Source organism: Pseudonaja textilis, chromosome 1 (genome assembly GCF_049901715.1).
Source record: "Pseudonaja textilis isolate UNSWEBS1 chromosome 1, rPseTex1.2, whole genome shotgun sequence".
NCBI lineage: Eukaryota > Metazoa > Chordata > Lepidosauria > Squamata > Elapidae > Pseudonaja > Pseudonaja textilis.
In genome coordinates, this window is record NC_141990.1 from 83,782,490 (window position 1) to 83,798,493 (window position 16,004).

Below are 16,004 nucleotides of genomic sequence, written 5' to 3' on the forward strand. Positions count from 1 at the left end.
CTAAATTTTAATTTCTAATACAATAAAAAAGACTCCTACAGCAAGTGCATGAGTTGTATTTAAATAAATTTAAAGTTTCATAAAATGAAAACAAAATTATATTTTGCCCTGGAAGTTAATTTTTGGGCCTTCATGTCATTCTGACAATGGGTCTTCACCCTGCCCTCCAAATGAAAAACCCTCTCTCAGAAGTTTGATTTCTTTTTCATTTGTTTGTTTTGATGTTTATGTGTATGGTACACTTGCCCCATCATACTTTTATATGACCATACTGAACAATGTATTGCTTATTTATTTTTTAGTTATTAAACATATATGCCATGCATCTTGCTATCCGAAACAACTCTTGACACTTAAATAAAAAACTATAGCAATATATAGTAAAAATAGAGATATAAAACAATTATCAATATAAAAGCAGATTAAAATTGCAAAATATTAAATGCAGATTAAATATGACGAATGTCATTAAATATCATGGAGCAATCAAAGAAATTCAGGTCTTATATTTCAGTTATTTGTAAGATTTCATTATTTTTAATGTGGTACTTAAATCTGAGTGAGAAATCTATCATTAGGCCCCTGAGCACCTGTTCAGGCTAGCTGGTTAATTTAAAAATTACATACGTATGTATCTTTTCACTTTCTTTTTAAACAACTTAGTAGTCCTTTTCTTGTTGGTTTATATGAATAACAAATAAGTATTTTGTCTTATTTTTCTCCCATCTAGTGGGCAGTGTTGACATGTGGACATTGTTTCTGTAATGAATGCATAGCTATTATTATAGAACAATACAGTGTTGGCACCCGCCGAAGTTCAATAAAGTGTGCCATCTGCAGGCAAACAACTTCACATAAAGAAATCTCCTATGTCTTCACAGCAGAGACCCCAAACCAAGAAGATGATATACCTGTGAAGGTAGACACAATGTGAATTATAGATGATTTCATTAAGAAAAATTTACATTTTATTTATTTGGAAGTCAGTTTTGTGGAATTAGTACTTTTCACAACATTTTTGTGTCAAAATATATGTTATCTAGAGACAGTTCTCTGGCCTTTCAAATGGCACGTGAAATTTTTGATTTTTTTAATTTATTAAGTTATTCTAGTTCTTAATTTTGGCATCCAGAGTAACTGGATATATCAATTGGCTGGATCATGTTCATAGGAACAGTTTCATAATAACTTGATAGCCACACAAAACATCTCAGGTCATATGTCTGTGTTTCCTGGTATACATGAATTGATACGCTATAAACAGTTTTGTAAAACATATAATACATAATGTTACTCTGTAATTTTAGTATGATCTGTATTGAATAAACGGACTAATTTTTATTTTATTTTTCATGAAAGGGAAGCCACTCAACTAAAGTGGAAGCTGTGGTCCGAACTTTAAAGAAAATTCAGTTCAAAGATCCAGGGGCAAAAGCTCTTGTTTTCTCAACGGTATTTCAAACATTTTGAAATTATAAAAGATCAGTTTGTGAATGTGTTGTTCAACTGGGTTCTGGAGTATTAATAAATAAAATGAGATTGATTGAAGCTAAATCTGGTTAGCATTGACAATTGTATACTTGGCTGTACTACTACTTATTTTTGAAGTAATAAACAAGAAAGCTCCCCTATCTAGTACAACTATCCATCTTATTTGTAATATGTGAACAACTTTCCTTTACATTTTGCAGTGGCAAGATGTGCTCGATATCATTGCAAAAGCTTTGCATGATAATAACATGGACTTTGCTCAAATCAATGGAATTCACAAATTTCAGGTATCAATTTCATTATTGTTATGTTTTCTTTTTCCATCTTAATACTAATATAGTAAGGATAACAGACATTTGTACCAAAGTAATTCATATTTGAACTGTGAAAATAATTTAGTTTCTAAAGTAACTATAAATTAAAGGAAAAGGGGAAGATAAATAAGATATTAGGTTGTAAAATAAGAATCAAGTACAAATTTAACATCATTCATCAGTTTATTACAGTTTGATGTAAAAGAGGCATATATCCAAGATATTAATTAATGCCCCCATAATCTAGGATGGTGGGAACAAGTAAGTCAGATTTTATCCTATCTAGCTTCCCATTCCTCCCTGCATTTTTCTATCTTGATCTATTTCCTCTCTTTCTAATGAGGCTTGCCTGTCATACTTTGTGATTGCTTTATTTTATTCTTACCTGAATCACTTCTTTGTTTACTAGAAAAATGCAAATGCAGTTTTAGGCTGAATTATAATAAGCATAATTTCAAATCACAGTACTTAATTTTTCTATTCTGCTTTGGTCAGGAGGAACCTGGGTTGTGTTGTATTGTGTTGTTTGTCTAGCTTTGAAAAGATTGAAAGTGGATTTTATGGCACTCTTCAACTACCCAAAAAGGGCATTTCATGTTTAGAAAAATCTTCTTAACAATAGGAGCAATTTGATAATGTAATCAACTCCCCAGTAATGCGAGCTATTATTCATAGGATGTCTTCAAGCAAAGGCTGAATAGTAATTCATCAGCTATGTGTCTTATAAGTCCTCAATGAGATTAAATCAGAGATCAGCCATGTTTATAGTTATTCCTTAGTGGCCATGTTGGCCATGTTTTTGTTGATTCTATAGTTATCAACAGGTGTTCTAGTTTTTCTGCTAATCATTCCAAATTAGATGTTAGGTAATCCATTCCTGCTGTCTTGAAGTTGTGATTCTGCTTTTGGCATCTGTATAGAATTACAGATAAGTAATTGTGAAGTTCTAAAGCAGTGGTCTTCAAACTTGACAGCTTTAAGACTTGTGGACTTCAACTCTCAGAATTCCTCCTCCAGTCATGTTAGTTCAGGAATTCTGGGAGTTGAGGTCCACAAGTCTTAAACTTGCCAAGTTTGAAGATCCTTGTTCTAAAGTGTAGTTTTAAAGCTTGGATATTTTTGGCTTGCAATCTTCAGAAGCTACCTAAACCCAGATAGAGTTATGACTTATTCCACCAAGGTAAGCTTAATTTCAGCAGTAAATGCTCTGTAGGTACTTCAGGAGACCTCCCCATCCTCCAAAATTCCCCATCCTCTGCCTCTTGGTTTCCCCAAGGCCCTATGGGCCTCTATACTCCACCCTATCACCATTCACTTACTTACCTTTTGATAAGCTCAGGAAGTTGGTAGAGAAGGCTGCTCCCTTGCTGGGCCATGTGGCACAATCAAGAAGAAGAAATCCTATCACTTTTGCTTCCGTTGCAATCCTTTCCTCTCCAGCCAGCATGACTTCTCTATGATTTCTTCTTAGTTCTGCCAGTGCTAGCTTTAAACTAGTGGCGTTAAGAAGAAATTGTGCCTATTATGGTTCCTTGTAAGCCTTCACTGTTGGGAATCATGAAGATGACTTTAAGGAAAATATGCAATAGCCATTACAAAAACAAAAAGTCCAGAAGCATTCCTTGAGCTCTGGCACAAGAAAAATAAGAGACTCGGGCTATCTCGCCCTCGACTCTTTGGGATATAAAATGGAAGGAAAAAAAAACATAAACTTGCAGGATTCTCTGAATATAGCTTATCTCAATAAAATGTAGTTCTAGTATTTTATGGAGTGTTGTTTCCTGGTCTGGACAACATCAAAGGACATTCACTATAATAATCAGAGGGATGGCTGATGATGGGCACCATTCCCTATACCTGATTGAAGTTTAATATATAGTAACTTCCTATCATCTTTTGTCATGCTATATTCCTTTTTATCTTTAAAACAAGGGTGAATAGTATCTTTTTTCTATTCCAATTGAATTATTTGTATTTGTATAATCTTACTGCACAGAAAAGCTGCATTTGACTAAAAATCAATAGTTTGCAAACTCTAGGGACCAGCTTTAACTGTACCATGTAATAAAGTATAAGCCTACTTTTTAAAGATGAGGTTAATTTTGGATAACCTTAGGCAAACTGAAACCAATCTAAAATTCCATTTGAATGGACACTTTTTGCAGTTAATGCAGTGAAGGAATTGCTTAAACCGATTAATTCAAAATAGGAGAGTAATTTATGCACAGTATCGTGGGAAATTTTTTTAGTCAGGGATAACAAGGAGCCCATATTATGCTTACACATCACATTGGCTGTTTTCTATGTGTAAGGCAGTTAAGATTTATTGTCACTAAACTTTAGTTATGTTTATTTAATATACTGCAAAGTGGTGAATTTATATTTGTTCTCTCTTCCCCCCCCCCACCTTTTCTTTTGCTGAAATGATACAATAATATTTTTATCTTCTAGGAAAACCTCTCTGCATTTAAATATGATCCCAAGATCAACATACTGCTTTTGCCTCTCCATACTGGTTCTAATGGTCTAAACATAATTGAAGCAACCCAGGTACTGCTGGTTGAGCCCATATTGAATCCAGCACATGAATTACAGGCCATTGGCAGAGTGCATCGTATTGGGCAAACTAAGTATGTTCTAAAATCTGATTTATGTAATCTAATCCCAGCGTCATAAAGGGTTTAGAGGCTCTTGTTCCTTTTTTGCCAACCAGTGACATCAGTCAATTACATTCACTTATTTTAGTTTTTTCCACTTCTAATGTGATAGGACTGGGACTTACCAGTCAATAGTTGACAGTTACCCCTGTGAATGTATGTACTCACACCATAATCCCAATAAGGATCAATTATGTATATAGGTGGGGGAAAATTTTTCAGACATGACATTTTAATACCAGTGGCGGGAAAAAAAAGAAACTGGAGCTAGTTTAGGATTTAATAGTGACTCCAGTTAAGTTAAAGTAATTTAAAGTTATATTAGAAAATGTAAGAAAACACTTACTTGCTCTGACTTCAGAGTAGATACTTAAACTCAGTACTGTACCGTTCTATTTTAAACAGTGACAGCATTTTTTTTAACCTGTTACTTAAATTATTACAATTATTCTTTGCCTTTTTGCACATATATATTACATGTAGCTAATAAAAAAATAACAAAATATAAAATATGATGGTAAAGTCAACATCATGCAAATCAGTTAACAATTAAAATATTGTCATTTTCTAAAAACCAGAAGAATACATCTTCCCAGAGAAAACATTCTGTAACTCAGGAATTCTAGAACAAGGCTGTCCCCTACATTTAAAGAAAATAATTTTATTAAGTATTTTAATTAGAATATATTTTCAATATATTTTTGTAACAAAACAATATTGAAACTTAAAGAAAAAAATTAAAGAGTACAAGCTAAATATGCAAACTAATATGGAAAATAATATATTTATATCTTTCTATTTTATATTCAACAATAGCCACTAGTTTATCAAGTTATTACAGAATCTCTACCATAAGAACACATATCCACAACCTTTAATTAGCAGAAAATATCCCCTTTTCCAAAACACACATGTACAATAACCATTCCTTTATTATCTGGACTAATACCACTTCTCTATTTTCTTCATATAATTTTTTTTTTGCCATCCTCCATGCCCAATTCAACCACAATTCCTGATGTACTATCAAACTCCAAAACGTTGATATATAACTCAATACTATATTAACATATTTAATATTTACAGATTTTCTCATAAATCTATCCCCTACATGCCAGTTAACCAACCTTTTGGCAGTGGGACCTTTATGTTGATATGACAAATTCATTGTTAGAAAGACAATGTCCTTCAGATAGTCAGGCTCTAAATCATTTCAATTTAAAATTCCTTTTTAAATTGTTCTTAGTGGGTAATGGGCAGCTACTACAGATCTTTCAGAATAAATATTATGCAATTCTTTTGCCTTGTATCAGTTGCAACTTCTGGATTCCATCTATCGTACCCTAAGTAGTTTAACATTAACATGAATGTATGGAGGATATCTAAGGTTAAAACAACATTAAAGCCAGTTGCTTTAATATTAAGGCACCAGACTAAAAAGCAGGAAACCGTGACTTCAGGTTCTGTCTTAGTCATGAAGGCCAGCTGGGCAACTTTGAGCCAGCCACGCTCTTGCAGCCCAACCCATCTCATAGGGTTGTTTTGGTGGGGAAAATAGGAGGAGGAAGGTGTGTTAAATATGTTATATGTATACCGTGTTTCTCACAAAATAAGGCTGGGCCTTTTTTTTTTTTTTTTGATCCCTGAAAAAAAGGCTAGGCCGTCCTTTCGGGGGTGACTTAATTTCCTCCCCCACCTAGAGCAGCCCATACGCATGTACCTTGCCATGAGGCCGCTTCTATCGGCAGACGAAAGCTCCCTTGAAGGCAGAGTCCCCAGCCACTTCGGGGCAAGGCGTGGTTGCCCGTGTCCCCTCGCCATTAGGCAGTCTCTTTCGGGCAATGGAAGCTCCCCAAATGCAGTAACCAGCCACTTTGGCTGGTAGAAGCGCCTCGGGTGAGCGCACACACACACTCCCTCGCCGCGAGGCCGCTTCTATCAGCAGACAAAAGCTCCCTTGAAGGCAGAGTCCCCAGCCGCTTCAGGGTGAGGCGTGGCTGCCCGTGTCCCCTCGCCTTTAGGCAGTCTCTTTTGGGCGATGGAAGCTCCCCAAATGCAGTCACCAGCCACTTCGATCGGCCGATAGAAGCGGCCTCGTGGCGAGGGGAGTGTGTGTGTGCGCTCGCCCCATGGCTGCTTCTACCGGCCGATCGAAGTGACTGGTGACTGCATTTGGGGAGCTTCCATCGCCCGAAAGAGACTGCCTAAAGGCGAGGGGACACGGGCAGCCACGCATCGCCCCGAAGCAGCTGGGGATTCTGCCTTCAGGGAGCTTCTATCGGCTATTGGGGTATTCTAGCCTAGGCTACCTACAGGGCACTATTAAAGTTTTCTCCCCATCCCCCCTGCCCTTCCCCCCCATTTCTCTTCACCTCGTGTAGTTCTAATGAACGATGTGAGAAATGGCGGGGAAACACATGGTTTAAATAGGCCTAAATTTTGGGGGCGGGGCTTAATTTTCACCTCATGCCTAGAAATCATGCTGAGCCTTCCTATTGGTGGAGGCGGTATTGTTGTAGAAACACGGTAGATTTTTCAAATACAGTGATTTTTACCTTCCAGCATTCACAGTGACCATGCTTTCTGGTGAATTCTGGAAATTAATGTCCATGTACTGAAGGACATCTAAGCTATGGAAGTCTGATTTAGAATATCATTTTATCTTAAATAAATATATTTAGTTTGCACTTTTTGTGGTTATGGTATTTCTCCTCCATGAAATGTGAAGGAAAGAGATATCTTTGATTGACCTAAAAAAATACTGTTCTATTCCAGTTGGCAGGTACTGTAACTACATTGTCTGTCTTTGGTTTGTTAATTTAATTAATGGAACAAAATCGATTGAAAATATGTCTGGTGCTTTTTTAAAAAAAACGAACAGCCCTTCCCTTTAATATAATGACTATTTCCTGTCTATTATTTTTCTAAAACTATAATATAAATATGGCTGAAACTAGTTAATTTGATTTTTTTTAAATACCAACTTTCTAAACTGTTCTTAAAATATGCATGACTATTGAAACTATTAATTAAAAGGATTAAGACTGTAAACTCCCTACCAGTAAATAAAGCCTTTGGAGCACAGTAAAAATTACTTCTGAATAATAATGTATAATAATCTTTGTTAATGTTTTGTTTTCAAAATGCAGACCTACCATTGTTCATAGATTCTTGATTAAAGCAACAATAGAAGAACGTATGCAGACAATGATGAAAACTGTAGAAAGGAGGTAGGTAAAAGTTGATAATCAAATTGTTGTTCAAATGTGTAAGTGAGCCATCCACTATATAAAATCATATAACTGCAACTCTGTAAACATATATATAGGAATAAGTTCCATGGAATTAAATAGGAGTGGACATGTAGAATTATATCAGGAATTAGAATTATGATGAAAAAAAGAAAAGGCATTGTCCAAGAACTCTCAATTACAGGCATTTTCAACTTGTGAATATTCTTGTTGCAAAAAGAAACTGAAGCATAATAAAAACTTTCTTCAGTGAAAATGACTGAGATTAATATAGCAAATAAGAACAACTGCAGGGGTGGGATTCTACCAGTTCTCACCTATTCACTAGAACCAGTTGTTAACATTCTTAGAAGTTCGGAGAACCGGTTGTTAGAAGAAATTACTGGCCTAATCCTGTAAGGAAGGCGGGAAGGAAACATTTTGGTGTTGCTTACAGAAATTGCCTCTCTTGTTAACCCTTATTACGTTCTTGGCAGGACTAGATTTCCTGTCTCTGGAGTTTTTTTCTCCTCCTTTGCTGGTACTTTGCTTGTATGGAGTGACCATTCAAAGTTACAATGGCACTGAAAAAAGTGACTTATGACTGTTTTTCACACTTACGACTGTTGCAACATCCCCACAGTCATGAGAGGCCAGGTGAGGAGATGTGTGCCTCAATGTGAGTGATGTTGAGTTGGCCACATCCAGCCAATAACATGACCAAGCCACGCCCACCAACTTAGCCACGCCCACAGAACCGGTTGTTAAAAAATTTGAATCCCACCCCTGAACGACTGGATTTTGCTATATCCAATGATTGGGAAAGTCCATAGGAATTACCTTTGTTTGTATTTTGAACTCTCAAGACACTACAACTGAATCAATTCCTGAAACTGATCTTCAGAGGCTAACTTTCCAGACGAAAATAATTTACCTCTTAAATCAGTTATCTCATTTTTATTAGCCAAATTTCCAAGAATCATACAAGCTTGTGTGCATAGGAAATCTATATAAATAATTACAGGTTCATTGGTTATTTATGATAATTATTAATTAATTATATTGTGATACCTCACAAATATATTTTTCTGCTTTTAAAATACTAAAGAATTATGTTTGGTTATTGTATGGTTTATGTAACATGGTATAATCACATCTCAATGTCTATGGAGATTCTCAGTCATGGTTTTCCCACACGTGCTTTTTCAAGAGGCAACTGGACTTTCTTGTTTTTCTTTGAAGATATTTCGCTTCTCATCCAAGAAGTTTTTTCAGCTTTGACTGGATGGTGAGGAATGGAAGGAGTATAAATCCTTCCATTCCCCACCATCCAGACAGAGCTGAAGAAGCTTCTTGGATTAGAAGCGAAACGTCTTCAAAGAAAAACAAGAAAGTCCAGTTGCCTCTTGAAAAAGCACAGTTGGGACAATTAAATCTCAACTTTTTTATTTTCTTTTGTTGACCAGAAGACCTAGCAACTTTTATATTATATAACTTTTTTGTACAGTATATACATTTTTATGTATGAAGTGGTAGCTTTGTTTATTGCATGATTTCTAATTATGTGAATCGTTTTACTTAAAAATGAGATAAAATGGAATTGTAAAAGAGTTTACCATTTCAAATCTAAATGACATTGTAAACCATCCTGGAAAATATTTAAAATTATCAGCCACAGTTTTGTAGTTCTTTGAAATGAAGTGTTCTTGGTAAACTGCCTTTTCCTCAGTGATCATTATAAAATAAACCTCTAGTGCAGAGCTGAGTGTACTGTCTGTTTCTCAATCTTCTTGATTTGTTCTCTTCCTATTTCTTATTTTGTTTCCAAAGTCATTCCAATTCTTCCCTGAAGCAGTCAGAGGCCTCTGTGTTAACTGTAGCTGATTTGGCAGATCTTTTCTCAGAAGAAACTGAAGAACTGGAATGAAATAATCTATTTCAGACTCACCAAGGTTGGAAGAGGGCCATGACTTACCTTTCAGATTCATTGAGGTTGGAAGAGGGCCATGACTTATCTAAGAGACAAGATGATATGAGCTAACTGTCAGAAATTCCGATAGATGTTATCAACTACTCATTCATTTTAGGATGAAAATATGAGTAAATAATTTAAGTTCTGTGATTGTGAATTTCTTCAGCATATTATTTTGGATAATCAAAATGCACTTTATTTAGAAATTAATAAACTATAACTTTGTACTTCCAAAGAACCATAGAACTGTAATCCATCTTGAATTGTGCAAAAGAAAAATTAATTCAGTGTAGTTTGTTACATTAGAAAATCTATTTGAAAGCAATGGGAGTAAATAATGGCATCATTGCTTGGATGCTTATATGAGTTGTGCCTAGAATTTCCGATCTAAGAGAGTTAAATAAGAGGCACGTATTGTTTGCTTCAACATGTTCAACTAAACATTGAAATAATTTGTATAGCAAGAAGGATATCATTAAGTATTGTCTCCATGTTATTTTTTGCAATTAATTATTAAAATAAGTTTCAAAATAAGCGGTTACCTTTTTGAAGGAACTTCTAGTGGTGCTCCCATTATATCATGCAAGTAATAGAATATCATTTTCCTTTATCTGCTAATCTTTAGATATCATTTTAGTTTTTATAATACAATAATATTTATGCCATGATACTCCAATTTAATTTTTTTTCTTGTTCTTAAGTTTGCTGTTAATGTACTCTTTGTAAATTTTAATGTCTTTTGTATGATCTTTGTCTTAAAATGATAGCTAGACATATCCGTATAGATATGTTCACATTTTTAAAGATTCTTACATTTATATTGTTTTGTTTCAAATTTGGGTATTTGTATTCTGTTAAAAATGGCAGTGCTTCCTCTTGCATTCACTTTGATACTATTGTAAGCAAAGAATGACAAACTTGCAAATTACTAGTTTTATTGTATTGCTTGTTCAGTTTTACTAGCAGGTTTTACTATTAGCCATTAATAGTAGACATGAAAAAATAAATGTATACAAACAGTGAAGAATTTAATAATAATAACTTTTTCATATGACTGTCTTAGAAAGTATCTGTGCAGAATAATCTTACATTATTGACATTTATAGATAGATAAAGACTAGGATGCAGATTGAAAGTAAAATTTGAAGGCTGAAAGTTTCATTGTGGATATTTTGTTGCCAAAAATCATTCCTTAGCACTGCCCCCTACCATGTTTATATTTATTAACTTGGAAGCCTCTTTCAAGGCCGGGGTGTGGGGTGGGGATTAAGTGAAGGAAATAGCACATGCATACTCTAGTACACATGGGATATCGAGTTGAATCCCTTTTTTAAAAATAAGTTTACCTATTCAGGCCCAGTGTGTTCATAGTTACATCCATTTGTTCAGTCACCATTTTAAGTTACGACAGTGCTGAAAAAGATGGGCTTACAATTGATCTTTGAAGTTCCAGTCATTGCTGTGCCCCTGCAGTCATGTGATCATGGTCCAAGTGCTTGGTAATCCACCTGTATTCACAACTGCTGCCGCTCTTCCCAGCATATCTTCATTTTTTTTTTTGTTTGCCTACCCTCCATTTGCCTGCCTATCCTCCATTGGCTTGCCAATGCCAGCTGGACTCAAGCCCTACAAAGAATGGGCTTTATTGGCCATGTGCAAGGCCTTGCTGCCACCTCTCCCTCTGGCCACCTTGGAATCCCTCAACCAAGTACCTACCAGGCATCCTGGCCATGCTTGCAGGAGTCACTGTGGAACTGTCTCTGCCTCACTGACCAGGAGGATTGCCCCAGCTGGCATTGGTGCATGCTGTGGTGGAGAAGACTTGGGGCTATGGATCTTTCCCTTCTGGTAGGATGGCAATATTTGCCCACACTCCCTACCGTCTGTCCTCCTGTAGCTCTCACCTGCTGGGCTCTTTGCCTGGGACTCCTGCCTCTTTCTATGTTGCAGCCATATGAAGTCAGTTAATGACCTGCATGATCCTGGTGTTCACGACTGTAACCAGGCTTTCCATGATTACCATTGATAAGTGATGCTTAGCCACAGAAATTCTGGTCCCAATTGCCACCATGATCCAAGGACAACCTGTATGATTTTAAAATCCAGGCATGACAGCAAAACATTGTTGCATCTTTATACCCTTAAGATTCTTCGAATGGGGAGGCTGGGTTTCTACCCACCCACCCCTTTTTTTTTTGCAGAAAATGAGCAGTGTGATATATAGACATATTGAGAACAGCCAAATCTACCCCCCCCCAAAAAAAAAAATTTTAGAGCGGATATAACTGATTTACATTTTTAGATTTGGAACCTTGAAAACCATTTGGTTCAGCCGCCTTTGCAAAATTTGATTTGGCTCAATCATTTAGTGAGCAGTTTCTGTCTTTACGTGATTTAGCTACTAGTTTTGACAGGAAGACAAAAAATAGATGGCAAATCGGAGTTATCCCACAATGCCAATAATTGAATCTTCCTATTTTTGGAAACATTCTGGGACTTAATGGGAACTGTCCTTGATTTAGGGCTGGATTAGAGATTCCCTGGGGCTTAGTGGCTTGGCAGTGTATACTTGGTTGCTAGAGCTACAGTTTGTTCTTGGATGGTATGTAAACACAATTTCACTACAACTAACTTTTCAGTTGCTTACTTTTTATTTTTGTAAAGTTTTTAAATTACCAGTTTAATTTTTTAAAGAAAACTTTTTACCATCAAGAAGAGGTAACATGCCAAAAACTGGAGATAACAGAAACTTTCTTGATCAAATAAGCAACGTTATGTGTTTCTCATTTATCTTAACCACAAGCTAGCTAGGTCAATTGTAACAAAAGTTTCTACCATTTCAGGCAATCTGAAGACTTGGCTAGCAAAGCATCCCTCTCGGTAGAGCCAGCCTTTTTCTTCCTTTTTTGGTTGCCTGGAACATAAAAGTTGTTTACAAGAATTGTCATGTACTATTAACAGAAGCTAAAGAAATACCACACTAGAGTGAGGGGGCAGGGATGGGTGAGACAAGGATATAACTTTCCCCTTACTTGCTCAATTTGAGGAAAAGAGCAGATGATCACACTCCATAAATTGGCTATTACGAAAAGTGCATTTTAGAATTAAAATTATAGGAAAACTGAAATACTTTTGAGAAAAGTATTTAGCAAAGACACACAAACACAAAATCAAAGAATTTATGTCCTGTATTTGCACTGTACTTCAGTCCAGCAGACCGTGCCAGCTGGCTGTTCATCTTGGTTTTATGGAAAATGCTGATACACAAGACCAGTATAAAGTACTATAGAAATTCAATAGGTTTTGCATTGTTTAAACAATTAAAAATAATTGTTACTTGTCCAAATTAAACAATCTTATTAAGATCGTTTCAAGAGACAGAGAATTTTGGTAATATATTTTTCTGTTGTATTTTTGTTTGGAAGTCTCATTCAAGCACCTCAAAATGTGTTGGAAGTTGGGATATCAGCAAAAGTAAAAATAGGAATTGGTTTACTTATAGATTCTGTGAGCAGAAAGAATTTTAAAACTTCTCTCCCCCCCCCCCCTTTCCTTGTGCTTAGTATTTTAGGAAGAATACTTCCTACTGCAACCATATTCCAGAATTCCTCATTTCAGCATTACTCCTGTTTTATTTTGCCTTGCACAAACACATGCCCCCCACAAAACCAACTAGGTAGTCAAAATCTTATATTGCAACTTTTTTCTCCAAAAAGGAGGGCTACATTTTCCCATGCCAATATTTTTACTGTGCAATTAAATCATCATCCTCATTAACCCAACCTGTCTTTATGTCCTATCTCAGACCTTTTTAAATGCCTAGCATGTCTTCCTAGAGCAGGGGTGGCAAACTCACATCGTCATGGCAGCATCACGTGATGTATCGGGACTTTTCCCCCCTTTGCTAAACCAGGTGTGGGCGTGGTCAGCGTGTGACACATCCATTCCATGGGCCGGGAGTTTGACAGCCCTGGCTTAGAGAATTCTGATTTTATTAAGGCATGCTTTTTATGAAGACTTCTTCAGCAAAACTGCTTATAACCTTCAAGCTGCACTTAAAGTCAGGTTGCTAATTAGGGCAGAAAGCCATTCAATTTCTTTCAATTGTGCCATCATTTGAATAACAGCTCAATTTTTTTCCATATTTTTAAGTGGCAGAATAAGTGAGATTTTTTACAAATCTCTTTATTTTTATAAAATTTCTTATTGACATTTTTGTTTTCCTATGTCTCCCTCCTGGTCATCAGTGCATTCTTTCTTCTTTTATGTTTCAATGGCAAAATTTCATCTTCTACAAGATAGAAATGTGAAGTTCAGATAAAGCTATTCCTTTTGATAATTTCATTTATGTGTGTGTGTATTCCATTGGAAGTGGTAACTTCGTCTTTTTTTAAGGCATGTAAAGGCTAATGATGCTGCATAGAATATAAATTATACTTTCCAGCTAATGGCTCAGTGACATTCAAGAGAATTTAGTATGTAAGAACTTAACTGATCTAGATTCCATGAGGCCACCAGTAAGGGCAAAAATCAGTCAAAGTACATTAACATTATTTCAGCCTGATAAAACTACTCCTTTTGAAATAAGAACCAGTTTGGGCTACATCAGGCTACAAATGGGAGACTGTGATTTCTAGTCCAGCCATAGGATTGAAAGTTTGGCTAGCTGACTTTGGGCCAGTCACTGTTAGCTCAAGCCACCTCACAGGGTTGTTCTTGTGAAGAAAATAGGAGGAGGAAAGAGTTTAGATATGTTTGTTGCTTTGTGTTAATTATAATACTAATGATGGGATAAAAATAAAAATGTTTTGAATTTGACTGCACTTTCATCTTGTGAGTGGTCATAATCAGTCTTTCTTTTGCATATCATTGTTTTGTACGTATTAGTGGATTGGTAGGAAATAGATTGAGGTCCACATCCTTTAATAAATATATGTTAGGCAAATGTAGTATTTGGGAAAGCTTGAGCTATTATGCAACCATGAAAAATAGAGGCTCTTTTTGGCAAATAATGCTAAAATAGTGTTTTTCAAACATGACAACTTTAAGATTTATGGGCCTCAACATTGGCCAAGGAGTTCTGGGAATTGAAGTCCGCACATCTTAAAATTGTCAAGTTTAGGTCGACAACCCGGAGTTATAATACCACATAATGCTGAAGGCCTAGCATTCTTCGGGCCAATAATTCAGATCCCTGGCAACTATATTTTCCTTTTCTTGGCCTTTTGTTGCTTGTGGAGTAAAAAGCAAAAGGATGTAAAAGAGAAGACAGAAAGAGAAGACATTCACTTTGGCCTGCCCTTCTAATTTATAACAATGGCTGTGCTCATTTTAGTATGTCTGATCTTTAAAAAAAAAGTCACATTTCAGCACCCCCAAATACATTGATTATATTGCACAATGATAAATAGGCTGTCAATTGCTTTATTCATGTTCATTTTTAAAGCATATTTTTCTGGAGGATCTCTGATCTGCACCTTAATGATCCAGAATTTCATGGCGCTAAAGTAGGAGACCTCCATGTGTTGCGCTTAACATCAACTACACAGATTGTGGAACAAGAAAGGTAATATATATATACAACACTATGGCAGTTTTTAAATTGTTTATAAACTTGCTCCTATGCCTCAGTTGTTTTCCAAACTGTTATAAAGATCTTTAGAATCCTATAAGCATTTAATTATACATGAAGTTAAAGAGTTAATTGTTTTGTCACTTAATTTTGAAAAAGGTGAAATCTTACAAATACAATTCTGGTATTTTGAAAGTATTTTGAGAACATCCAATAATATCAAAAGAGCCTAAGCTGCTAAGAACATATGGAGATATACCATTCATGAGGTGTGCAGCTTACCTTGTCTGTTCCATACAAATGGAACATAAAGCAGGCAGCCTGCATCACCTACATGGGTGAAACCAGGATGTTTTAAAGAAACTGCAGTTTTTGTAGAGAGTTGGATATTTTAACATTTTAACCGTGTCACACCTATTTTGGGGCCTATAGGACAGATTTCTGTGCATTTCTTCCATCAGGTTACTGTGCTGGAAAAGTTTGATGGAAAGCTTAGGGAGCAAACTTCATTGGGCCAACATTACAGGATAACAGGTTTGCGCTATTATTTCTAACTCTCCTCCATAAAAAATGTGAAATATAAAATTATTTCTATGCATGTATAGAGTCTCTCCCTTGCAAATCACCAGATACGCATCATACAGAATTAAGAGGGTTAACCCGCAGAGGAATTGATCACCCATTTTTCCCCACAGCTGCTCTGGAAAGAAATATAGCAAACCCCATGTGAAACTAGATACTACCTGTGATATAGCTATCATAGAAACC

The 16,004-nt window shown here is 35.8% G+C and overlaps 1 protein-coding gene across 1 annotated transcript in view; it reads left to right on the forward strand.

Moving 5' to 3' along the window:
- The window catches only part of SHPRH (SNF2 histone linker PHD RING helicase), a 55,195-nt gene extending 44,376 nt beyond the window's left edge, over positions 1-10,819 (forward strand). Inside the window, exons 25-30 of the mRNA XM_026705628.2 lie at positions 731-919; positions 1,360-1,452; positions 1,692-1,778; positions 4,257-4,435; positions 7,612-7,692; positions 9,523-10,819. Of these exons, the coding sequence (XP_026561413.2) occupies positions 731-919; positions 1,360-1,452; positions 1,692-1,778; positions 4,257-4,435; positions 7,612-7,692; positions 9,523-9,619 (726 nt within the window). The 3' untranslated portion in view covers positions 9,620-10,819. The remainder of the gene's footprint in view (positions 1-730; positions 920-1,359; positions 1,453-1,691; positions 1,779-4,256; positions 4,436-7,611; positions 7,693-9,522) is intronic.
- Positions 10,820-16,004: the final 5,185 nt, after the last annotated feature.